The sequence below is a fragment of the Silurus meridionalis genome, chromosome 7 (assembly GCF_014805685.1).
Source record: "Silurus meridionalis isolate SWU-2019-XX chromosome 7, ASM1480568v1, whole genome shotgun sequence".
NCBI classification, from domain to species: Eukaryota; Metazoa; Chordata; class Actinopteri; order Siluriformes; family Siluridae; genus Silurus; species Silurus meridionalis.
In genome coordinates, this window is record NC_060890.1 from 7,114,141 (window position 1) to 7,140,680 (window position 26,540).

The window sequence follows — 26,540 nt, forward strand, 5'->3', positions numbered from 1 at the left end:
CAGTCAGCATTCCAGTTCATCCCGAATTGTTTAATAGGGTTGGAGCGCTATAGCAGGAGATCTTCCACACCTACCCATGTAAAGCATATCTTCATGGAGCTGTCTTTGTGCACAGGTGCATCATCATGCTGAAACAGGTTTGGGTCTCCTAGTTGAAGTAAAAGGAAAATTTCATGCTACTTTATCTAAGGATGCGATGTATCTTCACCAAGTGTGTTTCCAAATTTGTTGTAACAGTTTTGGAAGAACCATATAAGACTGGAACAATCAGATGTCCCAATACTTTTGCTCACACTGTGTGTTTATTTTATTCCCTTATTGTAGATGATTTACAAGCGTTAGTTCTTCTAATGGCCCCAGGGGTCTCTGGGGGCTGATTTGGCGTTGTTACAATGGTGGAAATCACAGGGGTCCAAGCACCAAAAGCCAGCCAGGGGACTCATGAGGAAAAGAACGCTTTAAGTCAATATTATTTGAAGAATATAAATAAAGCTCACTAAATCAATCTAGATGCACTGACTGTCCATGGAATTCGCAGAACAAACTCAAAGCATTTGAATAAACCTGTTGAACACGCCGCGACGCCTGTTAAGACAAGTGTAAACACAGATGGGATGTTATTATACTGTGTACCTGAGACGGCTCTCGCCTAGTTATCAGATAAATCAAACACCAGAATTAATATTGAATAATATAGAATATTAGGGATGTAACGGTACACGTATTCGTACCAAAATTTCACGGTACAGGTGTACAGGTGCACACGTGTTACGAATGGAATCCTTTTAATGTGCGGAACATAGTAAAAGCCTGAGTTTCCACAGGAACATATTAAGTGGCGGACCGCAAGTTTGTTTAGGGGGAACCCTTCGCCCACCATTTTTTGAAATGATCGTTTCACTTGAAAACATACACAACAATGTGTATACATTGAAATACAATTTGGAGCGCGTTGTTTTCAGCTACTTCCGGTTTTCCTGTAGTTTAGCGATATGGATTCATTTGCTTTTTATGTCCAGCTTCAGGAATTTCTTTCAAAAGGAGAAAATCCTGACAAGTCTGCGTATCGAGGGAGTGAATGAATGAAGGATGGAAGGAATGAAGATATTTGTTGTATTATGCTGAAATTAATAGAACAGTTAAAAATATTCGATCTTTTTTTATATTAAATTTTATATTACATATTAATTTTATATTAAATGTAAAACACACACACACACACACACACACACACACACACACACACACACACACACACACACACTTATATAAACAAACAAATTTTTTATGAAATGTTTCCATTTATTCAATTTTATGTAATTAATTTAATTTGTGCTGATTTAACAAATTATTCGATTGAATCTATATAAAAAGAAATGTTTATTGCATTCATTTGATTTATTAATTTTTATTTTGATATGCGTTATTTTTTATAAAATATTATAAAATATACGTTTTTTTATTATTTAACCAGGTAGGCATTTTAAACAGTTTTAACAATGTAAATGGTCGACGTTCACAAATGTTAATACTAATTAAAAAATAAACAGCTTTAATAAAAAAAACGACAAGCAAATTGGACTCAATTGATCGATGTTTCAAAAGCAACAATTTTTAGTATTTAATAGTCAATCGATCAAAACATTTAATCGTGATTTATCGCACGATTACCACAAGTTAACTCGTGATTAATCTTGGATTTTTATCTGTTCTAAATGTTTTAGATGAATACTATAAAGTTTTTTTACTCTAATCTACATTAGCATGGACAAATATTGTGCTTTATGCAAATGTATGTTTATTATTATTAGTAAAACCAGACAAAACATAGAGCATGAAGACTAAATAGGATTTTTGCATTGTTTCCACACGGACGGTTTTAATTGCCGGATGTGTGCAACATGGCGGATTTCGGTGCTGAATTGAGACTTGGAGATTCAGTGCTCTAAATGCAAGTTTGTTTTTTATCCTACTCAAATGCAAAAAAAAAACGCGTGGACAAAAGTATTGGGACACCTGACTTTTTCAGCTGTATGTCGTTCTTCTTCAAACTGTTCCTACAAAGTTAAAGGCACATAATTGTGATCCAGTGGCATGAAAATTTCCCTTTACTGAGACCCAAACCTGTTTCAGCATAGGAGTGCCTCTGTGCACAAATCCAGCTTTATGAAGATATGCTTTACATGAGTTGTGGTGGAAGATCTCCTGCTGTAGAGCTCTGACCTCAACCCTATTGAACACCATTGGGATGAACTGGAAAACTGGGGATGTGGTTGTTTATTGGTTAAGGCATTCGATCTAAAATCTGAAGGCCCTGGGTTCGAATCCCAGCACCACCAAGCTACCACTGCTGGTTCTTTAAACAAGACCCATAACTTTCAATTCCTACGAGTTGTATAACTCCAACATCTAGTGAAACATTTCCCTAGAAGAGTGGAATTTAATACAAGAGCAAACATGGACTTGATGTGGAATACGATGTTCAAAAATCACACAAATTTAACACTCAGGCGTCCACAAACTTTTGTCCATATTCTGTCACGTTTGTTTGCCAGGATTACGCCATGAGCGTAACGGTGATGTTCAGGGTGCTTGCGAGTGCATTCGACGCTCAGGGGGCATCGAAAGCCGGTACTGGATCTCCTTCCTGACACTTCAAGTCGTCTCGGGTCTGAGGAGACGTCTGTTCTGCTTGGAAAAATCCATCCGTACTCTCACGCGGCCTTTCCGCCGGTACACACTTCAGAGACTGGAGTTCTCTCTTCAAGCTCGTCTCTCCTCTCGATAATGTCCTGTCGGGAAAAAGAAAGAGGGGGATGAGAGTGAGAGAGAGAGTGAGAGAGAGAATAAACCAGCAAGAGAAGCAAAGAAGAAAGCAAGAGATTTTGTGTGTATGTGTGTGTGTTTTCGGTTGGCATATGTGCTGTTAGTTGCGTAGCAACCAGATCTTACATATCTCTATGCCGCTACATTTCTTCTGCGTACGTCTCTCTCTCTCTCACTCTCTCTCTCTCTCTCTCTCTCTCTCTCTCTCTCTCTCTCTCTCTCTCTCTCTCTCTCATTCAGTGTGCATGTGTCCGTTAATTAAACCCAACCGAAATCAAGAGAAATATGGTTTCAGGACACAGACGGTCCACTTCCTGTCTCAAGTTATTGTCTATAGTTCTCTCCAGCTGTTTCAACTCATCCACCTCACTTGTGGTTCGGCTCGTCACGTTTGTAACGCGTTTACGTGACTTTCGGCCCACCATTTGGTCGCCCGTTTTCGACTAATTAATACAAATCTATTATTAGATCATTGCGCTAAGAATATTGATTCCCTGAAACCGAGATGATTATAATGATAATAGGAACATTATAGCTGTATAAATAAATCGGAGCACTTCGGATACTTAAGTACATTCGAGGGCACATATTTATTGTACTTTTCACTCAAGTGAAAGTTTGAAGGGAGCACTTTTACTGCAGTAATAATAAACCGAGTGGATCTCTACTTTGGATCAACTACACGTTTTGTATACTAGAAAGTCAGGGGTTCAAGCCCTGGTATTGCCAAGAGGCTACTCTTGGGGCGCTTGAGCAAGGCCAGGGCCATCATGGCCGACCCTGCACTCCAACCCGCATGTAGCTAACATTGCTAGGATATGCTAAGAAAGAATTAGCTGTAAAGTACATGGGACATGTATAAAAGCACCTTTATTCATTTAACTCCAGGCCTCCAAACGTTTCCAGAACACAAGTCTGGAGTTGATATGGACGCAACTCCAGAAAGCAAATGAACCCACGGCGTGCCTCTTAACACAAGCGTCAACACCGATCGGTTATTATTAGCCTGTGGATCTTGTGTCATTGAGCCAGCTGTCACTTATTGGCCTCGATTCAACATTTTGGCCGAACCACGACCATGTGACCCCTTTTTATTTATTTATTTTATAAATATATTCAACAGGAATTTTAATACTCAGTGCTTGTGTGTTGTACTAATCACTATTGCAGGATATCTCTCTTTCTTTCTCTCTCTCTCTCTCTCTCTCTCTCCCCCCCTCTCTCACACACTGATTTGCCTTTTTCAGGCATTTGTGCTGCTCTTGTTCTCGTGTATAAAATGGCCGAAAGGCTCGATCGGACTCTCAGCCAGTGCTGGCTCGTTTCGGGCCCCACAGGGCCGTTCAGGGTTCAGAGGCCAGTCTCTGAACGTCCAACTTCAGTTATGTAAGCCGTCTCCAGACTGCCTGCTCTTGGATTCGGTACAAGGCTTGATCCCTTATGCATGCTCGAGCAGGCTGCTGCTGGCCGCGCTACACGCATGTATCTCGAAACCTGCTTGCACAACAGCTCTCCCCCTCAGCTGTCTGGGTGATGGGTTTATACGCACCTTTTTTTACGGACTGTAAAAAACTGTTCTTTCTCTCGCCCTTCCTTTTTTTTTTCTCATCTTATGAAGCAAGAGTTTTTATTACTCTAAACATACCCCAAACTTATTTTCTGTGAGGTCGTTTATCATAATTCAGTTTCATATTCACTGCTATTGAAATCGAAACGGTTCGATGTAACGCTCTGTTGCTTAAATCGAATAAATTATTTGACTACGTTACTAATGGAAGTGAGACTCGCGTTCGAAATCAAACCTTTATTATCAAATAGAGTTGATATGAGTCAAAGATTCATGTCCCTGGCATTGTTTAGAGGGACATTTCAAATGTAGGGGCCGTATTTCAGGGGAACACGTGTTTTAATGTTACGGTTGAGGATTGTTTTGAGATGTTTCCCGCACTTTGCTACAATCCCAGGCTGAATTTTACCTAATTATTTCCGTGACCTCTGCTCCATCTATCGCTGTCCTTAAGCAGTCTGACAGGCCATGACAGGACACACGAGGTTACTCGAGTTTAACAAGCCTCGCCTCGCCTCGCTGCGTCTCGTTTTTGTTTTTTTTGTTTTTTTAATCACGTGCTGGACATACAGTGGATGTACCGGTCTCTGGTTGCGATCACAGCCCTCAGCCTTCCTAAAATAGGACGCAGTGTGAAAGCTGAGCACAGGTCAGGCCTTGCTCTTTAGTCCGAGTCACGTTACTCACAGCTGTCATCTCGTCCCGCTGTCCTGTTCGGCCGGTGAACCGAGCAGCTGCTCACGGATCTGAAATAGCGTGACGCCTTTGAGCAATCGTATGTACAGTAATGGTGGAATACACACAGCTGTGAATGAAACCCCAGCCGTGAAAATGTGCCTGAAGAAGATTTACTGAGTTTCTTACTATGGGAAGGTGGTAGCTTAGTGGTTAAGGCATTAGACTTTGGATCTAAAGGTTGTGTGTTTGAATCCCAGCAATACCAAGCTGCCACTCCTGGGACCCCATAGGTGCTCAGTTGTATGGAGGAGATAAATGTAAGCTTTGGGGGAAAAAGTATCTGGCAAAATGTTGTAAATGATAATAGGGCCGGTCCAGTCCCAAACCCAGTTAATGGAGTGGCTGTCATTCATTTTGGATCTGCACAGGTTGTCCTGATCCAACAACGCTACACTTGAAAATATTTGGATTAATGTTCTGGAAGCAATGCTTTTACTTGCCACAAATGCAATACTGCATAATGATATTTCTTCTTCAAATATTTTAGGTTGAGTGACCTGTAAAATCATACTTGAGTAAATGTCTCGATACCTTACTTCAAAACTTCCTCCATTACGAGTTAAACCAATTCCAATATGACGAGTAAAAGTCTTACGAGTATCTGATTCGAACAGTTCTTTACAGTACAGTATTTGACTCGTATTGAACGTAGGCTCAAAGATGCTCCATGTTCAATTTGTAAGGTTTTATTTTCTAAAATACAAATCAAATTGTGCACCTCGACACTGCATCAACCATCAACACAACAGCCTCTTCAACGTGCCAGAATGAAACAAACAAACAAGGACAAAGTAGTAAAGCAGTATTGAAAAAAAGCCATCTACAATTAACAAATAAAATCACAGTATCTTGTTGCAAAGTAAAAGATGCTAATTCGCCTATTCGAGTTCGGAGTAGCTTCGATTTAACGCAAAAAGAGAAATAGCGTCTGCCTTCAATACGTTGTGGAACGCCGTAATCGACTCCTATGCAGAATAACTAAGCCCCGGCGGCTAAAGATTTATCAAGCAATCCGGTTTATTTAAAAAGTGACGTTGATTTATTGATTGATTGTCAAAATATAGTGGAGTGAAAAGTACGTATATCGAGTCATAAACGTAGTCGAGTAGAGAGTAGAAGTTGCTTGTAATCTTTGATACTCCGTAAAACAAGAACGCAGACAAAAAATGACAAGTAGCTCGGAAAATTTGCGGGTCCACAGCTGGCCCGAATGTTCAGGAACGTTAGGAATACCTTAAGCTATGTATTTGCGTTTATAAAGTGACGTAATGTCTGATTAATTCACTAAGGTACCATAGGGGCTGCGGGGGCGCATCCAAAATTTTCGCATTTTCAGAACTCCAGGGAGTCTAAGACCGTAACCCTGGGGAAACCACTGTACACCACTTACCCCACTGGCTTGAGGTCTCTGGGGGTCAGAGCACAGGGTGAGCCATGATAACATGTGCGTATAGTCAGTTGCAATAGTGGTTGGATCCGAAGGTTGCGAGTTAAAATCCCAGCCGCACCGCTGCCAATCCTGGGCCCCTAAGCAAGGCCCTTCACCCCATACACAGCTGCACAGCTGTATTATTGAGGTACGTGGCTCTGTATAAGGGCGTGTGCCAAATGCCGTCAAGGCCTGTGTCCGTGTTTTCTTTTCGATACAGATCCCACAGCCACTGAATGTTCTGTCCTGTACAATTCCACTGTTCCAGTTTTTGTGTGCCAAACATTTCGTTTTCTTAAAACACGCCCATGATAAAGTTTTCCCCCTGTCCTCCCGTGACCACATAACTCCATAAACACATGAAGTAGTCCAGCAAAACCCTGGAGGAAAGCCCTCTTTCTCTTTCTCTGTTTGGTCTGGACACACTTTTTCTTTTTCTTTCTGTTTACACCACCTCTTCTCTCTGATATTCAGTGTAACCAGAGGCAGTCAAGCCAGCAGTGCCTGATGTTCATCAACCCCAGAGAGCTGGCATGGGTTTGCTGTTTTTGTGTGTGTGTATGTGTGTGTGAGAGTTAGCTGGAAAGGACAGGATACACAGTACAAACACACGCCATCCCTCCGTTTCTCTGACCTTCGTACCTCACGTTAACTTTTAATGAGAATTTTTTTCATTTACGGGACCGACAGAGGGAACCGGAGAGCGAGAGAAGCCGGAGAGGTTTCATGAGGATAGAGAGCCAAGTTTGTACCATCTGACATGCTGACAGAAATAGAGAGAGGGAGAAAAAATAGTAACGAGGGAAAGGTAATGGCCAGCAGTTTTTTTTTTATATGTCAGGTTAATTATTAAAATTAGGAATTGTCCCCTGGGGCCTACATTTTAACCGCTCTAACTTTCTAAGGACATCCTGAGAAGCTCAAAAGCGACCTTCACAGTCGTATAATGTACGTGATTCCTTTTCTCACACTATAAGTTACTTCAGATTGCTTTGAGAGAGAAACGATTTCCGTTGTTTTTGGGTGTTTTTTACGTCGTAAGTGATTTTTTTGGTGATAAGACCAATAAAAAATCCTATTAATCCTATCGTAATAATTTTTCCTTTCTTTAATAGGGGCCCGTAACAGAAATTGACATGGGCCGAAGGGACCACCATTATTATTGTGGAGATTTTATTATAGATTTTTAAAACAGCATTATTTCTAATATCATTTTTATTATTATTTTTTTAAATATATTTGCTATTAAAATCAAAACGTTACATTATGTTGAACGTACCATTCTTTTGGTTGGTGGGTTGGTTTGGCAATATACACTATATTGCCATAAGTATTGGGACACCTGACCTTTCCTGCCATATGTGGTTCTTTTTCGAACTGTTCAAAAAGCTGGAGGGACACAATTGTACAGGACGTCTTTAGATGCGCTATAATAACGTTGCATTCACTTGAACTTGGAAACCCAAACCTGTTCCAGCATTGCAATGCCCCTGTGCACAAAGTGAGATCCATGAAGATCTGGTTTACAAGCTTTGGAGAGGAAGCTCTTGAGTGGCCTGCTATAGAGCTCTGATCTCATCCCTACTGAACACCTTTGGGATGAATTGGAATGCTGACTGCACCCCAGGTCTCTTCACCTACATCAGTACCTGCCTTTCATAACACCCTTGTGGCTAATAAACACAAATATCCATAAGCACACTCCAAAATCTAGCGGAACAGCTTTCCAGAAGAGTGGAGGGAATTAGAAGAGCAAATTGGGACTAAATGTGGAATGCGATGCTCAAAATCAGCACACAATCAGCGAATGATATTACACCCTTCTTGAGAGTGACTTACAGTGATCTGTGATTCATCCACACCTGAGCGGTTGAGGGTGAAGAGCCTTGTTTAAGGGCTCTGGAGTAGCAGCATGGCACTGCTGGGATTTGAACTCAGTCTGACCCTTTTGATCAGCGTCTTAACCGCCGAGTCCTTCTGTCATAATGCGGCATTTTAGTAAACAGGGTCCATGTGGTGCATTTCAGGAACTGCTAGGTGTCTTTTTGAACATCCCATTTCACATTTCATCTCTATTTGCTGTTATAATAACCTCATACAATAATCTGGGAAGATGTTTATCTAGATTCGTGGAGATTCGTTCCCATTCAGAAGCAAGAATGTTAGTAAAGTCTGGTACCGACGTAGGTGAGGTGAGGAGGCCTGGCGTGCAGTCGGTATGAATAATTCATCCCTGAGGTGTTCAATAGGGTTGAGGTTCAGAGCTCAGGAGATCTTCCACTACGTACCTCCCATATAAAGTATATCTTCATGGAGCTGGATTTGTGCTCAGGGGCACTGTCATGCTGGAACAGGTTTAGATCTCCTAGTTCAAGTGAATGGAGAATTTCATGCCAACAAATCCAAAGGCATAATATATGCGATTGTGTGCCTCCAACAATGTACTGAGTTTGAAGAAGAACCAGGAGGTGTCCCAATGTCCGTAGAGTATCATACTTATCTACAATTTCTGTGAGAATATGCAAATCGCTAGAAGAAAAGTGAAATGTTGAGCTGCTTCACAGGTTACAGCTCGGTATGGAGAGAAAGAGGTAATTGTTATGTGATGGGTGTGCTGAAAGAAAAAAAGAGGAAGAGGGACAGAGTGTCCATCTGACTTCTGTCCTGCTTCTCACCTGTTCCTCTCTTTCACACACTCTCTCTCTCTCTCTCTCTCTCTCTCTCTCTCTCTCTCCTTTAGTCACACACACAGAGTTATAAAGAGCGAGTAGGAGGCTCCAAAAGGCACAGAGTGATTAAAAACACAGCAGGCTTGTTGAATCATTTTTTTGGGTCGAATCCACATTACACAAGCGCCGTCTGTTCGCCAGCACGCCATCCACTCCCGCGTCCAGGGCATCGTAATCCATGTGCCGTAAGAGGAGGTTCCCGTATTTGTTTTACTTACCTTAGTTTACACAAAACAGGAATTATTATAAAGCAAGTCGGTATCTGAAAGCTCTGCCGATTAATAAGGCATATAGAGTGTGCATGAGTGAAGCATGGTGGTGGAGGCATCATGTAAGTTGCGCTAATTGAACGATCTGTATTCGTTCCATTATTTTTGTTGAAAGGAATGGATGGAAGGATATTTCAGAGGATGTTTTGCTAATCAAGGTTTTTTCGGTGCAAATCGTATTTTTGCTAGCTCCTTAATTGTACAGGTACGGCGTTTTCTTCTCGTTTTATGCTAACGGCATGACGAAAGAGCTCAGTTCGAAAGGGAAAAAAAGCGATGTCTCGTTTTTTTTTTTGTTAACAATCAAAGCAGTCATCCTCAATGACCGGTGTGTTCGTCAGAACGAGTCGCAGCACCGCATGATTCCGACGTGGTCGTGGTTTTTGCACCAGAGGAACTGTGCCAGCTTCGGATTCTTGTCCGCTGCCCAAAAAAAATGAAAACAGCTTTCGTTTTCCTTTTTCCGGAAAATATGCGCCGTCGACTCGTTCACGCCTCGATTCCCCCTTCTTTTCTCAGCGAAACCTCTCGATTTGTCCGGAGCTGCAAACTATGACTCAGGCTCCAGGAGCACTCGTTCTCCTTCGAGCCCTTTTGCTTTTCTTTTTTTTTCTTTCTCTCTAGCTTTCTCTCTTCCTCTCTTTCCCTCGCTTCAGGGAATCCCCAAAGGAGACTGTAGATCTGTAAAAAAAAAAAAAATTAAAATCGGTTGCTTCATCTTGGCTCGTACGCCGCATGCGAGGACGCATGCTCTTTTTCCCAGCACCTAAAATAGACCTGGTGGAAGAAGGTTTTTTTACGATACACAGCCGTGTTTTTTCCTGCGAGGGAAAAGCGACTAAAGGAGTGACTAACAGTTTTTTCCCTTTTTTCTCTTCTCAGGTATACGTAGAGTTTGATGATCTGGAGTGGGAGAAACGCGAGTGGGTGAAGGTGTACGAGGATTTCCAGATCTTTCTCCTGGAGCAGCAGCTCGTCTGGGCCAAGAGGAAAGAAGGATCGCAGTTGCAGGGCACCCGGGCCAAACAGATCCAATGGCCTGCTTTGGTGAGTGACTCCGCCCCCTTTAAACCCCACCCACACGGCGCAACCTGTTTTCCTTTTTGTCTTCACGTTCCGTCTGCACGGCAGTCTCTCTTGTTGTCCGAGACGCAGCTGGGTCTGTTTTTATCAGGCGTCACAAAAGGAAAATAATGCGGCTTCGGGCGATTGGGCCTTGTTTTAGATCAATGACAATGAAGTTAGTTTGTTTGGAGCGTTTGTAAGCCCCTCTGAGCAGTTTAGGAACATAACAGAGGATGTAACTCCAGCTGAAAGATGTGACTGGAGGGTTTCTGTGTGTGTGTGTGTGTGTGTGTGTGGAAGAGAGAACTGTGGTAAAAGTTAAAACGTGCTCTTAGTGGCTTGTTTTCTGAGGTCACATGCTGTTTTTCGATTATGTAAGTGCGCAGTACAGCGCCATCTGTCCCAGGCACAGGAGATAAAAGTGCAAAACAAAACACTAACATCCCCCCCACCACCACACACACACACACACACACACACACACACACACACACACACACACACACACACACACACCACAAGCAGGACCTTCAAAGCCACGTCGTTCTTCATAACACTTTTTTTTTTTAAGCCACACACAATATGTGGTATTGGGATCATATAAGCTCCATGAAGATATGGTTCACATGGGTTGGATTGGAAGATCTCCTGCTTTAGAACTCCAACATCAATCCCATTCAACACCTTCAGGATGACTGTGAACTCTGACTGCACCCCTGGAGGAGCTGGAGGAGCTTAACATTTCCACAAACACACTCCAAAATCTAGTGGAACATCTTCCCATAAGAGTGGAGGTTATTATAACGCACAAATGCAGACTAAATGTGGAATGGGATGTTTAAATAAAAATAAAAAGCACATGGATAGGTGTCCAAAAACGTTTGTCCATGCAGCGTACCATTAACGTGAAGAGAGATGATCTAATCTATCATGAAAGATAGAGAGCTGGACCTTTTTATTTCTCCTCTTTTTTTCTTTTTAAACCACACTCACTACGAGCGTTATCAAACATCTAATCATCATCTAATCAGTGGGATAATTGTAATGATGGTTTCAAGCGGGCGTTTGATTCTCATTCAGGTGGGTGTAGACATGAATGGTGGAATGAATAAAGGAGGAACACACACACACACACACACACACACACACACACACACGTGAGAAACATATTTAAAGAATATGTATGTATGTATGTAAATAGCTCAGGACCTGCTAGATGTCTTTTATACATTATATGGACTATAGTTTGACCATAAGATTTGCTTTTTGAACATCTAATTCCACATTTAGTCCTCATTTACTGTCTTCACTCGTCTGGGAAGATGTTTGAGAAGATGTTCCACTAGATTTCGAAGTATATTCGTAAAGTCAGGTGAGTTGATGTAGGTGAGGAGGTGAGGAGGCCTGGGGGAGCGTTCATTCTGAAGGTGTTTAATGGGATTGATGTGAGTTCTATAGCAGGTGATCTTCCACTCCAACCCATGGAGCTGGCTTTGTTCACAGGGGAACTTTTTTAAAACGCTGGAACAGGTTTGGGTCTCCTTTTTCAAGTGAACATTTCATGCTACAGCATCCAAAAGACACCAGTTGTGTGATAACTGTTTGGGGAAGAACCACAGATGGCTGGAAAAGTCACTTGAAGCTCAGAATGTGATGGTTAGAAGATTATGCACAGAGATGACGCCACATCTGAGAGATTTCCTTACACCGGTTATCATCATCATGATGTATAATGTAACCAATCACAGGATATCATTTAGCGAAACGGAACAATTCGACACTACCGTAATAACGTAAATAAACTATACTGTATATAGATACGTGGGGGGGAGGAGGGGGGATATTCATTCCTGTTCATTCCTGTACGATCACAACTTGAATTCGAACTCGAGAAAGAAAGAAGGTGTGTTCGGAATTCAGACCCGTCTCTCTGGAGTCCACTTCCTTCCACTAGTGTAGGTTTACAAAGCTTCATTGAGCCCTCACACTGCATTTCCCTAATTACATCAGCCGACTCCTGGCGAAACAGTAATTACCCACCGCTCGTATGTTCGTGGCCTTGGGGAAACATTTTCTGCTGCTTCTGCTGCTGCTCTCCGTCCTGCACGGTGCTTTCTTTCCTCCGAAATTTCTCTTCGATCTGTTTGGTCTCTCGCCTCCCTTCCCGCACACGCCGTTGTTATTTACGGCCTTTTTGCGGACTTTTACTGCCGGCCGATTGGCCTTACTCAGCAACGAGGCTCTCCGCTCTCTGGCACGCTTTGGCCTTTGTCTGCACTGTCCTTTGATATATGCTTTCCCTCCTCCCCCAGACTGAACGGCCCGATTGTTCTTCTCCCCTCCGTCCTGACCGCAACGCCCTGATCTATCGTCAGACCGTGACCTGGGAATTACAGGCCAGGGGCAGCCGTCGCCGTCATTCTCCTCCGGCCCCCATTAAAGCGCTTCTTTGCTTTTGGCCTCCCGCCCGGGATATGTACGTCCTGCCCCGGGCTTCATTCTCTCGATTTTGCTCCTCTATGTCTATGATTCTGGTTTTCAGCCAGCATGTTTTTTGTTTTTTTTGTTGTTCTTTTTCTTTTTTTTTTTTCCTCCTTTACCCATTTGCGAATGTCTTGCCCTTCCAGCACCTCGTTCACACGCAGGCTTTTCAGCTCGGACGTGTTTCCTGGCTCTCACTGTGTATTTTTAATAAGACAAAGTGCTCACAGTGAGAGGAGAAGAGCTAAAACTCATCCTTCCTTGTCTGTGCGTATGCTAATGATTTACCGTCAATCTTCTCTCACTGATGACGTGTTCGCTTGATTCATGCCTCACCATCGTCAGGGGCTTAATTTTAAACCTCCTCTCTTTCTTTCTTTCCTGATCTCTTTCTTTCTTCCTTCCTTCCTTTTTTTCTTTCTTTCTATGATTTTTTTTTCTTTTGTCTTTCTTTCCTGATCTCATTCTCTTTCTTTCTTTCTTTCTTTCTTTCTTTCTTTCTTTCTTTCTTTCTTTCTTTCTTCTTTCTTTCTTTCTTTCTTTCTTTCTTTCTTTCTATGATTTTCTTATTACTATCTTTTGTCTTTCTTTCTTACATTTTCTTTCTTTCTTTCATTTTCTTTCTTTCTTTCTTTCTTTCTTTCTTTCTTTCTTTCTTTCTTTCTTTCTTTCTTTCTTCTAAAAGAAGAAAACAGAGGGATGACACTGCCAGTGCCATTTGCTAAGCGTTCAATAGACGCGATTGAAAAAGCCACACAGATCTGTTAGTAAAGAACGCGGCAGGTGCAAACACCGCTTGCTTTATATATTCACAGTTCTAGTTCTTCTGGTTTCCCTGTTTGCCACCTGCTGGGATGGGAGAGTTAGGGCCTCTAACGCAAGCGCGGAACGTACACGCTAGTTGTAGCCACGGCCGGCTTTTCTCAGAGCTTGTTCTTCTGTGCCGGTTTGGCCTGTTCCTACCTTAACCCTAAAAAAGAGACACCGTCTCTGATGCCTATCCCCCAACCCCCAACCGACCCCACCCCCACCACCACCACCACTGTGTTTACACAGGCCTATCTTCGCACCCGCTAGATTAAGCCCCACTTATGTCGCTCTGTTACAAGAGACAAAACATTACTCCTGCGAGGAACAATGCACTGCTTACAAAGCCTCGAAACCGTGCCAGGAAAACCCGTCATTTTCATCAGGCTGTGCGGGTGATTTTAATGGAAAGCTAGGACCGGCAGTATTTGGGAGGATCGATATCACGCAGCGTGAAAGGCAGCTTTCATGCAGCGGAGTGAAAGAGAACACACTGGCTTCTCCCTGTCGTTCATTGTTAAAGCACGAAGCGAGAGAAAGCAGCATCCTGCCTTGATTACTGGTTACACCACTAATATCTGCAAGTGGACAGGAATTCCGATTCACACTGTATTAGGCTGTTTTATTACACGCTGATAAACAACAGCAGAGAAACCGAACTTAACAGAGACTCCGGATTGCATTTCTAGCTTTAAAGCTTCTTTCAGCTTTTATTATATATTTTAGGAACACCAATAACACATGCCCTATATGGCAAAACATCAACGTATACCTGACCATCAGACCTATCTGTCCTTGTTCGATTAGAAGGTTGTGGCTGTTTGGGCGTCTGCATATTTTTGACCCTTGATCGTTTGACTACATGTTTGTAGGCTGCTTTTTTACTTTTACTTTTTCTAGGGTTAGACACGATACAGTGCCCCTGGAGCACAAAGGGTTAAGGGCCTTGCTCAAGGGCCCTAAACATGGCTGATTGGCGATAATGTGGCGTGAAACCCCCGACCTTTCGATCAGTAATCCAAAGCCTTAACCACTGAGATACTACTTCCCCTTATAATGTGTGCAGCCAGAGGTAAAACTTGTGAACACTCATGCCTTGTTGTTGTTATACACACACACACACACACACACACACGCCTGCATACACAATGGATTAGATCCTTATCCAGTGAAAATACTGTCTGGTTCGTACTAACGTTTTCTAAGCTTCGGAATGAACACAAACACACATGTTTATGCGTGAGAATGAAAAAATTCACCATTTTTCTCTTTACTGAACTACACTATATGGGCAAAATGTCGGGCCACACGACTTTTCAGGTTATTCTACAAAGACAAACCTTCCCTTCTCACCCCAGTCTTATTTTTCCTAATGCGGTCGGTGTGAACCCAGAGCCAGATTAATGTTTTTCATTAGTGTAAGACGTCGGGCGTCTTCTGGAGGAGATCGAGCCCATCCCTTCCCGTGCGTTAAATCACGAGCCGGCTGTCAATAAAATGCTGTCAGCATGATCCATGCCCTGCTCTGATTGGAAACATTACCCACACATGGTCCCCTCTGTAGCGAGAAAGTAAATTGTGACGTTATCTCGTTTTTTTTTTTTGTCTTTTTTCTCAGACGTCGTCTGTGTTGGAACGGTTTTTCCGGGTCCCTCGTACTTTTGGAGGTGATACCGGTTCTGCACGTCTGGCTAGTCTTATTTACACAGGAAATAATAGCATCGAGCTCGCCAGACTTGTCAGCGTGTGTGCATCTGGCATGTGCTTTTCTCTGTGGAGGCTCCTGGAGACTCGGTTAGATTCACCTAGACCCAGGGTAATTGTTTGTTGAGTTGAATCAGGTTTGTTAAATAAAGGATTGCATTGCGGTGACCCTACAGGACTGCAGCGTGACAGGCGCGTCGTGGAGAAAGAGGTGGGTGGCAAGATAAAGAGAGTGCAGATGATCCTTCACTGCCAGCTGCACAGCTGGCTTTTTAATAGCACCAATCATAGACAGGCAGCTTTTACAGCCCAGGGCCGCTTTGTCCCACCCGCGCTAAAAGCCCCAGGGAGCGAGGGAGGAGGGTGAAGGGGACGGGGCAGATCAAACAACCCTCCCTCTTGTCCCTCTCGGCCAGGTCCGTTCATCACAGCTGGCTTTTATTCGCCCACTTTTTCCATTCGAACGTCACTCTGCCGCCACAATCCGTTTCTGTCGAAAATCAACGAAAACCACACGAGCCGAAATTAGTACACAACTGGAACGTCCACACTTGTTGAGACTTTTTCGCCAGGTTTGTGTTTACGCTCTAAATGGAAGAACAGTACGATCCCAGATCCAGGCTCAAGGTCAGGCAGTGGCCATTGCTCACAGCCTCTCATTGTGCACCGGTTTGTTTATCCTCGTCATTGGAGCCAGGCCTGCGCTTTCTCCGCAGCTGTTTGTGAGGAACGCTAAATCCTCATATGTGGAAGGCCTTTGTCTGTCCTGACCTTCTCGCTCAGCGGACACATAAAATGGTTTGTCTATACGAGTTACTCGTTCACTGCAGCCTCTGGACCGGCAAACAGTAGGAACTGGTTGAAGTGATTTAACGATCATTTCTGTCTACTGAGGCTGTAGCGTGTGTGTGTGTGTGTGTGTGTGTGTGTTTGAAACTCATCGGGTATAAAATACACCACGATGCTAATACACTAGGACGATGAAGATTAAACCATTCTCTTGTGTAGCTTTAATCCGGTGCCTGTTTTATGGGCCCAAACACCAAAACTGTGTAGGCATCATATTTCAAATTTATGGGATTTTTCTTCTTCTTCTTTTGGTTTTTTTTTATTTAAAAAAATAAATAAATAAGCACAGTGAATATAGTCTCTGCTACCTTCACAGTAACATTACTGTTATGTCATTCAACCCCTGTGTTTAGCCCTTCTAGCACCACCAATAGGTCAAATTTGGACTTACGCTTACAGTAATATCACCCTCAATGTTGTAAAACCGTAATTCCAGGAAGCTCATTTTCACCATACGGGATTTTCCACAATTTTTTCATTTGAAAAACAATTTGTTTAGTCATTACCCAATTTGGAGCACAGAAACAAAAAGCATGACCGATCCAGACAGAGTTAGTTTCCTGCTTTAATCATTGCCTTTAAATGAAATCCTGTGAGTTTCTATTGTTTTTTTTTTCTCCATTCAATAGTATTAGGGCCAGAAAGTGCTTGGCCCCGCTAATCGCCGGTTTTAGCTATATGTCCTCAACAGAATCAGAATACTTTATTGATCCCACAGGGAAATTGTCATTAAGGAGTAAGAACAAGACCTAATTCCATTCTCATTCTTCTCCAGATCAGATCCAGCCAGCTACACAAACTTGTCCTGAAACAATCATGAAAGCGTCGTATATGTTTCACATTAAGACCTTGACACCTGTTTTTATATCTCACTGTATTGTAAGTTTAAACGGGTCTCCTTTGTTTGTTTTTTTATTTACCCTTGGTAAATGAATCACACAACACACAAAGAACAAACACGAGAACACACACAAGAACGTAGATCTTTCTGAAACACTGAGTCTGTTCTATTGTGTGCTGAGACAGCATGGAGCCACTGCTCAGGGTCCAAGTATTGCACAAGATTTAGACAATATGAGGCTTTTCAGTGTCAAGGCAACCCTACAGTGTGTGTGTGTGTGTGTGTGTGTGTGTGTGTGTGTGTGTGTGTGTGTGTGTGAATCGGAAAAGAGTAGTGTGTTATTTTCATACACTTCTCACATTTGCTGGCCATGCAGCAGTCACATGAGCACGTCCTATTTGCACTCAAATTAACAATCACTCTCTCTCTCTCTCTCTCTCTCTCTCTTCTTTGAGTGCAACTTTTTTTATTTCTTCCCTCTCTTGATCTGACCTGCTGATCTGATTGTTTGTAAGTGTGTGTGTGTGAAGAACAGTCATAGCCTTGCCTCGTGTCATGCAGAGGGCATTTAATTCCCATGGCCTGACTCACAGGACGTAGACAGAGCATTGATTGGTCGCTCGGCTCGACACCGTTAATCCTAGTTAAGATCACGGCGTATTGAAGCGCGGCACGGCTCGTGTCTGAGAGATTTGTGCAGATTAGTCATTATAGATATGGCTTTTGTTTTTACACGGACAGATGGTCGAGTCACGTAAGTGCCCGCTTCTCTTACTGTCCCGATGTTTATCAGGAAATGATTGCATTACGGTTTTACATCTATTTCTATACAGATGCTTTTTTTATACTGCTGGAAAATATAGTTACGATGGAGATGCGTTTCTGATGGCTCATTTCTTATTGTAACTTCAATATATCCTAAGTCGAGATGTGGTCAAGCCTACACAGGAGTTTTAAAGAACGGTGATCAGTATGGGGTGATGTAATAAAATTTGTTAATAATTGTACAACGTGCAGTACATCATTTAGCAAAACAGACCAATTCTCAGTGCTGTAGTGTATGAACTTTACAGTATGTACATTTTTTTTTTACATATAATAAAAAATTATTTAAATATATATAAAATAATATATATATTACCACTGAGACAACTGAACTCTGTCGACTGCTGGCAAGAGTAAGGCACAAGGTGGGCAGTGTCTCAACATATTTGTTTTTTACGTTTGCCTGTTACGTGAAAATCGTTAAATATTGTATTGTATATTGTATTTTTACAATTTTGTCGTATTACTATTGTCATTGCAAGATCGAAAAATTCTACATCAGCAAAGGATTGTGGAGACCTGACCTAGATTATAGGTCGATCGATAGTAGATTTTACTGATACCGATAGCTAGGTTGGATACATAAACGATGTAAAATAGTACTAAACTTTATTACAAAAACAAACAAACTACTGAAAAATGAAAATGTGCTAAATGAAGTAATTATAAATATATTCAATAAATGTCATTATACAAATTATTCATTATAAATTATAATTCATAAATATAATATAGCGCTCACATGTAATAACAAACAGCTCTAGAGGGCGCTCTCGTAAGGACAGCGGACCTTCTCAGCCGCTTCAGCAGCGGACGCCACCGGAAAAATATCGGTGTGGATTTCCAAATGAATCGTTCGACCTATACTTAAGATTCCTATGTGCTTTTTGGACGTCCTGTTTCCACATTTACTCCTGATATGCCGTTATAATAACCTTAATTTTTGTGGGAAGAAGTTCCATTAAATTATTGTAGAGATTTGTGTGAGATTCAGCCAAAAGGGTGTTAAAGTAAAGTCAGGAATTGATGTAGCGGTGAGGAGACCTGGGATGCAGTCAGCGTTCCAATTCATCCCGAATTCATCATTTGGGTTGAGATAGGTGTATAATGATGAAAAAATGTTTTTTGAAAGTATATTAATAGTGTTGGCTTATTAAAAGCATTGCCTTGTTACTGTAAAAAAAACACCATTTTAACTGAGCTAATACAATGAAATAATTTTTTTTATTGGAAACACGGCTTTTAGCCTTTTTTTTTTCTTTCCACCTTCAGTTCATTATTTCATCAACTTTTACATCTTTGCCTGCAGTGTAGCGAGCTAAGAACAATGCACTCTGATTGGTTATTCCAGTTTCTAAAATCTGGCAGCCAATGAAACTTGATTATACACACAAACTGTTTTTCCACTATAATACTGTTGGTTAAAGGAATATACTGTTTAATGAATGAGATAATATTTCAGAGTGATGTGAACCTGAAATACATACAGGCTTGGCATTGTGGTATATCGTAAAAGCCGACTGCAGTGCAGTGACACTTCGTGTGTCCTCCAGTGTTTGTTGTCTCAGTCAGCTGTCTCGGTGTGGAATACAGATTGTCCTGGCTGCTTTTAGAAGCCACGTTTCTGTCACAGGATTGACCGCAGTGTGTTTTAGGAAAAAACAGAGCTGCTTTGCCTTGCCTATGCTTCATCTCTGCAGCCACTCTTTCTTCTGCTGGCTGCTTGTGAGGTGTGAGGGAGTAAGACTCTATACAATCCAAACCTAAGCATTGTTTGCCCTCTTAGTGCTCTTTCTTTCTCTCTCTTTTTTTCCTTTAACGAGTGCATCATGTCTGCGTGCTTCTGTATGGGTGGCCACTGGCTCTTTAAACTCCAGGCCTGATCAACAGCGGGGAATTTCTTCTCCATCAGCTGCAACTTCTCTGAGGCTCTACTGCATTTTCCAGCTATTAGTGGTTTATTTATAGAAAGGCTTCCGTCTGCATGGTTCCAGACGACCGGGCCCCTCCACGACGGAGCTGTTTACTCTAAAACATGAGACGACCCCATGACATCTCAGTGCTACCTCAAAGCAGCAACTAATGCCGGTGGATCTGAATCAGCCATAAGTGAGAGGAAATCATAAAACAGAACCAAAAACCTGGATTGTTTTGGTCTGGACACAGACGATGATGCCATGGCATGCCTTATATACATATTCTATACTATACTATGCTATGCTATGCTATGCTATACAAATTTATGTCATACTATACTATGCTATGCTATGCTATACTATACTATACTATACTATACTATACAAATCTATACTATACTCTAAACATCTATACAAATCTATACTATACTATACTATACACATCTATACAAATCTATACTATACTATACAAATCTATACTATACTATACTATACACATCTATACAAATCCATACTCTACTATACTATACACATCTATACAAATCTATACTATACAAATCTCTATACTATACTATACTATACTATACTATACTATACTATACTATACTATACGTATCTATACTATACTATACACATCTATACAAATCCATACTATACTATACTATATACATCTATACAAATATATACTATACTATATACATCTATACAAATCTATACTATACTATACTATACTATACTATATTATACACATCTATACAAATCTATACTATACAAATCTCTATACTATACTATACATATCTATACTATACTATACACATCTATACTATATACATCTATACAAATCTCTACTATACTATACAATTCTATACTATACTATAAAATTCTATACTATACTATACATATACTATACAATACTATACAATTCTATACTATACATATACTATACAACTCTATACTAGTCTATACAATTCTATACTATACTATACTATTCTATACTATACTATTCTATACTATTTTATACTATACCACAATATACTATTTGGATAAAATTATAACGACATCCAACCATGTGTGGTTCTTCTCTATACTGTTACCACAAATTTGGAGGCACACAATTGTATAGGATGTCTTTGGATGTGACAGCAGTTTTTCATTAAACAAGGAGACCCAAATCTCTTCCAGCATGTTCCTGTGCAAAAAGCAAGCTTCATGAAGAAATTATTTATATGGGTTGGGACTGGATGATCTTAAGTGGACTCAGCCCTCTGGGACAAATTGGAACTGTAACTACACCCCAGGGTTCCTCAATTCACTGACATCAGTACCTGACATTACTAACAACCTTGTAGCTGAATGAGCCCAAATCTCTACAAGCACAATCCAAAATCTAGTGGAACATCTTTCCAGAAGAGTGAAGGTTATTCTAAGAGGAACTGGCAACTAAATGTGGAATGGGATGTTCAGAAAAGTCATATGAATCTTTTTCTTTAGTCGGTGTAATTATTAAGCTTTGCTCCTGGGATTCGTTGCCATGGCGCTTGTTTACATTTAGAGGCACGGCTTTATCACCACGCACATGAACGAGTGTAACAGCGGCACTTTAGCAATTTAATAAAAGCTGCTCCAGGTAACCTAATCTGCTGCTGTAATTTGTTCACAATAGTGTCTGGGCTCTCTTTTTTTTGGTTTGTTTACGACTCATTTAATCCGCCGCTTGTCTTTTTTGCTTTTTTCGCTCCTTTTTCCGCAAGAGAGACGCCAAGTCGGCGAGGTAAGGAGAAACGGAGTGTCTTTGTTTGATTTGAATCTTCCTCAAGGCTAGGTTTAGATCACCAAACTTGGTGTGGAAGTCTGGTTCAATTGTTCTCTCTCTCTCTCTCTCTCTCTCTCTCTCTCTCTCTCTCTCTCTCTCACCATAACGATGATGCTCTTGCATCGTGCAAAACATGTGTGACTCATAGAGATGGTTCAGTGTGTCCCTACACGCCCATCCACCCATCCACCAAAACTTTCACCACTCACTGTGTGTTCTGGGAGTGTGTCTCAGACCTTAGACAGGTCGATATAAACAAGCAGGAGGTAACCTGTTTCCAAAAATGTTAAGGGCCACACCTTGACATGCATTATCACTTCCCGAACCTTCTCAGCACTCTGAGATCAGCTCAGGGTCACGTTTAAAAAAAAATCCGTCTCACAGTGTCACGATGGCGTTGACCTCATTAACGTCTATCTGAGGTGTAGCTTAGTTACAACACCTTCTGAGCTGCTGACTGTTAACGTCTGGAAGCGGCCTTTGAACTTCGGTTTGATCCTAGCTTAACGCATTAGGAACGTCATCAAATCAGTCTAATTGTTTCGAAGCTTTCCAGACTGAGATGCGGACAATTATTAAACCGCATTTTATTGTGAAACAGTATAAAAAGATACCTTATACAAAGTAACACTGAATTATAGAAAGGCTTGGATTATATAAAAAAAAATCAGACATGCCTATTTGAACTACAATTAATAATTCTTGCTACTTTGCACTAGTGGTTTGAACGAGTCTTTAACGTGACTCAGTATAGACGAATCGTCTCAAAGAGTGAATCGTTAATTTTCTACTGCACGAGCAAGGAATCAGAAAATCTCTGTATGTTATGTACAGGAATCAGAATTGAACAGCTTATATCTTTACTTCTAGACCGAGTTGCTCGTTCTCTTGTCACGTGACTCTCATATATGCTATGCAGTGCATTTCACAGTAAACAGAATTGAGTAGTTTGTCTCATGAGTCCTCTAGTCCAAGTCGCTCGTTCTCTTGTCACATGACTCTCATATACGCTATTAACTAATATATACATATGTGAATTATTGGAAGTACTTTACAAAGTTTGGATATGTAGACGTGTTGAGGGATCTGCTTATTGAAAAAATAACGTTTCATTTTATTTCTAATCAAAGGAACGGAAATTAATTCAAAAAAGGGATCCATTCATTCTGATGAACAAGATTCAAAGAACCAGGTCACTAAAATGATCCGATCTTCCCATCACTCCTTTTTTGCAGCGGTATTCTTGTGGCTGAACGTGTCAAGAAATCGTATTAGCACCACCTGCAGTACCGGAGCACAAAAACATCGAGGGAGAATATGCAATCTCAGAGAGTAGAGAAATTTGTAAATGCACACGTCTCAGCATGTGAGATCATCTTGAATATATATATATATATTCTCTCCTATATATATATATATATATATATATATATATATATATATATATATATATAATTAATTTTCTTATATTCAAATTTTTTTTTCATGCTTAAATATTGGACAGTCGTATAACGCAGTGGTCCCCAATCTTTTTTGCGCCATGGACCGGTTTAACGTCGGACGATATTTTCACGGACCGGCCTTTATGGTGTGACGGATAAATACATCAAAATAAAAGATACGACCGGCATAAAAACTGGTATTTTCTAAATATAATAATAAACGTGAATCCACTGTGTTGTTTTTTGTTCATTTTGCTCGCTTGGGGGTTTGAATTTAGCGGTAATGTATTATGTGTTAGCGACCGGAGCAGCCCCTTTAAGAAGGTAGCGGATGGAGGTAAGACATGTGACTGAGGCATTATGACATGCATCAAGAGTGAGTCATAGACAGATGTGGAGGAGAGAATCTGGTAATTTTCCAAAATAAAACATCGTTCAGAATCAGATAATAAATAAAACAGAAATAATGTAAGTTATGTATTCTTTCTGTGCGGCTCGGTACCAATTGACCCACGGACCGGTGCCGGTCCACAGCCCGGGGGTTGGGGACCACTGGTATAAAGCATTTCACTGCATGTCGTAGTCTGTATAAAATTAGAATTAGAATTTGAAGGTATGCTTTACATGGGTTTCAAATGGAAGATCTTAAACACTTTTAGGATGAATTGGAGCGCTCACCTACATCAGTACCTGACTTTACTAACATCCTTGTTTATGAATGAGCACAAATCTCCAAAATGTTGTGGAACATCTTCCCAGAAAAGTGGAGGATATTATAACAGTAATGGGATATTCAAAAAGCACATACTCCATTAGATTAGTATGTGCTTTTTGAATATCCCATTACTGTTTCCAGCCATATGTGCTAAGCAACGAATCGCTGCAAGACTGACATCCACAAATTGGTAGAATGATCGGATATAGTAATTTATAATATCTATATCTATATAATAAACTCAATATATTGGACTGTATTCAGGATCTTTTCACTTCCTGATTACTGTTTCACAGTGCATTTGTTCTGCTAAGGGTTTTCTATGATCACGTCTTGTTCATTTTATCGTAGCAACAGCGACCTTTTTTTAATGTCGCGCGCCTTAAGAGTCTGTGGAGAAATTTCCATAAATCAACAATGCTGGCTTTATACAAACTAATACGGTGCGGCTTAAAATAGTTCAGCTGGTACACCACTTATATTATGTTATAGCTGTTACTGAATGCTGGAGAAATGGAAAGAGTAACCTTTGATCTCTCTCTCACTCTCACACACACACACACACACACACACACACACACACACACACACACACTTTTCCCTGAACCAATTTCCAGAGAGTCCCGTTGTCTGAGCGCCAAGTCTTATTAAAGCCACGATCTTCAAAGCAAAAGTCCAATATGCGGCACGTTTGAGACAACACAGGCTGAGAGGATTAGGGGCCACTGCACAGGAGCCCAGTCTTCTGGAAGAGCTTAGGAGATACAACACCTGAGTCACACACACACCATTCAGAAATGCTCCTCAGGATAACCTATCATCATGTACCGTATCCCACAGAGAGGAAGATGTACACAATACACATATGGATCGCACGTGTCTGTGTTCTGCTCTCACTGGCAAAAGTATTGGGACACCCTGCCGTTTCCAGCCATATGTGGTTTTTCTGCAAACTGTTGGAGGCACACAATTGTATATGATGCCTGTTGAATTCACTTGAACTAGGAGACTATACTTTACATGGGTTGAAACTCTGACCTCAACCCTATGGAACACCTTTGGAATGGCTTTACTAAGACCACAAATCTACACAAAATCTTCCCAGATAAGTGGAGGTTATTATACCAGGAATCTAATTTTAGGTGTCCACATACTTTTGTCTGTATAGTGTATCTATAGTGGACGATGTTAAATTATATATATATATATATATATATATATATATATATATATATATATATATATATATATATATATATATATATAGTGATAGCGGTATTGTGTTGTGTTTCTGAGGCATTTCTGAGGTAAATTGTGTATCGTGTCTGTCATCTGGCACCATTATAACATTTAATCACTCAAATTGATATCTTTTGTTCTAAATCTTTAAGTACATATATTAAAATATTAATGTATTTTGATGTAACACTTTTTTCTACTATTTGTCATCCATTTGTCCTCTCACTGGCCGTGTATTGAGACGCTTCTGCTCATTCTGAAGCAAAACCAGGATGCCAAACTGAAGCAAAGTGGATTGAATTTGTTGTGAGGAAGCCTCTCTTTTGTGCGCTGATGCGATAGGAAAAAAAAAAGAAAAGAAAAGAAAAAGGGAGGCAGTGATGAAGACAAAGCGTGTGAAGGGAGGGCAGGCTATAAAACTCAGGAATATGTCTAGACGCTCTCGCCTGCATTTTTAATGATCTGAATCATCGTCAGAGCCTCGATGATGAACATCTTCTCTGAGCCTGATAGCACATTGTGCCTCTCAGTTAGAAAAAGGCACCAACGTGCGTTTTATTTGATAAGAATTCGTACGAGATTATGTATGTGCATTATAGTATAGTCTTGGAGCAAACCATTACATATAGCATATTGGATGAATATGACTTTGACTGTGACATTCGAGAGCTAGACATTCATTAGCCTTCATTACCACATCCGATGACGTCATTCCCAGTCTCGGACCTTAGACCTGCTCAAGGTCAAGCGGCTCAGCTTCTTTTTCGCAGTATTTTTTGATCAGGCTGCACTACAAAAGCTACAGACAAAGACATAAGTGAATCCGGCTGTCTCAAGAGACGTGCTTCCTGCTATCACGCTTAATAATAATAATAATAATATCTCAAACCTTTTGTGTTACTAATCAACACATCATGTTTTTTAATGCTGGAGTGAAAGAAAATGTGCATACGGTGCACATTGTTGTTCCAGATGTTGGCCTATTTTGAGTTTGCTGCATTACCTTGGGATTGAGATATCGGGTTTTTTTTGTCTGCCTGAGGACGGTGATGCAGCAGAGCTTTAGTTTTTTGTGTGTGTCCGATTGGTCCATCAGTGCCATTACTACCTGAGGAAAGATTTTGGGGCAGCAGCAGACTGTTGGGGATTTTCTTTTTCAGACAGGTTCCTCGTAAGGTTTTTTCCCCCTCATACAATCTAAGAGAGTTGTTTTCCTTATACAAACATATATATTAAAATATAAGTAATTTTTTTTCTAGAATTCATGCTGCTTTCAGACAATGTT

The 26,540-nt window shown here is 40.9% G+C and overlaps 1 protein-coding gene across 4 annotated transcripts in view; it reads left to right on the plus strand.

The window, feature by feature from the left end:
- Positions 1 to 26,540, plus strand: part of jmjd1cb (jumonji domain containing 1Cb) — a 135,315-nt gene that overhangs the window by 43,152 nt on the left and 65,623 nt on the right. For all 4 annotated transcript variants that reach the window (XM_046854242.1, XM_046854237.1, XM_046854238.1 and 1 more), the window contains exon 2: positions 10,441 to 10,605. In XM_046854242.1, coding sequence (XP_046710198.1) covers positions 10,441 to 10,605 — 165 coding nt within the window. The remainder of the gene's footprint in view (positions 1 to 10,440; positions 10,606 to 26,540) is intronic.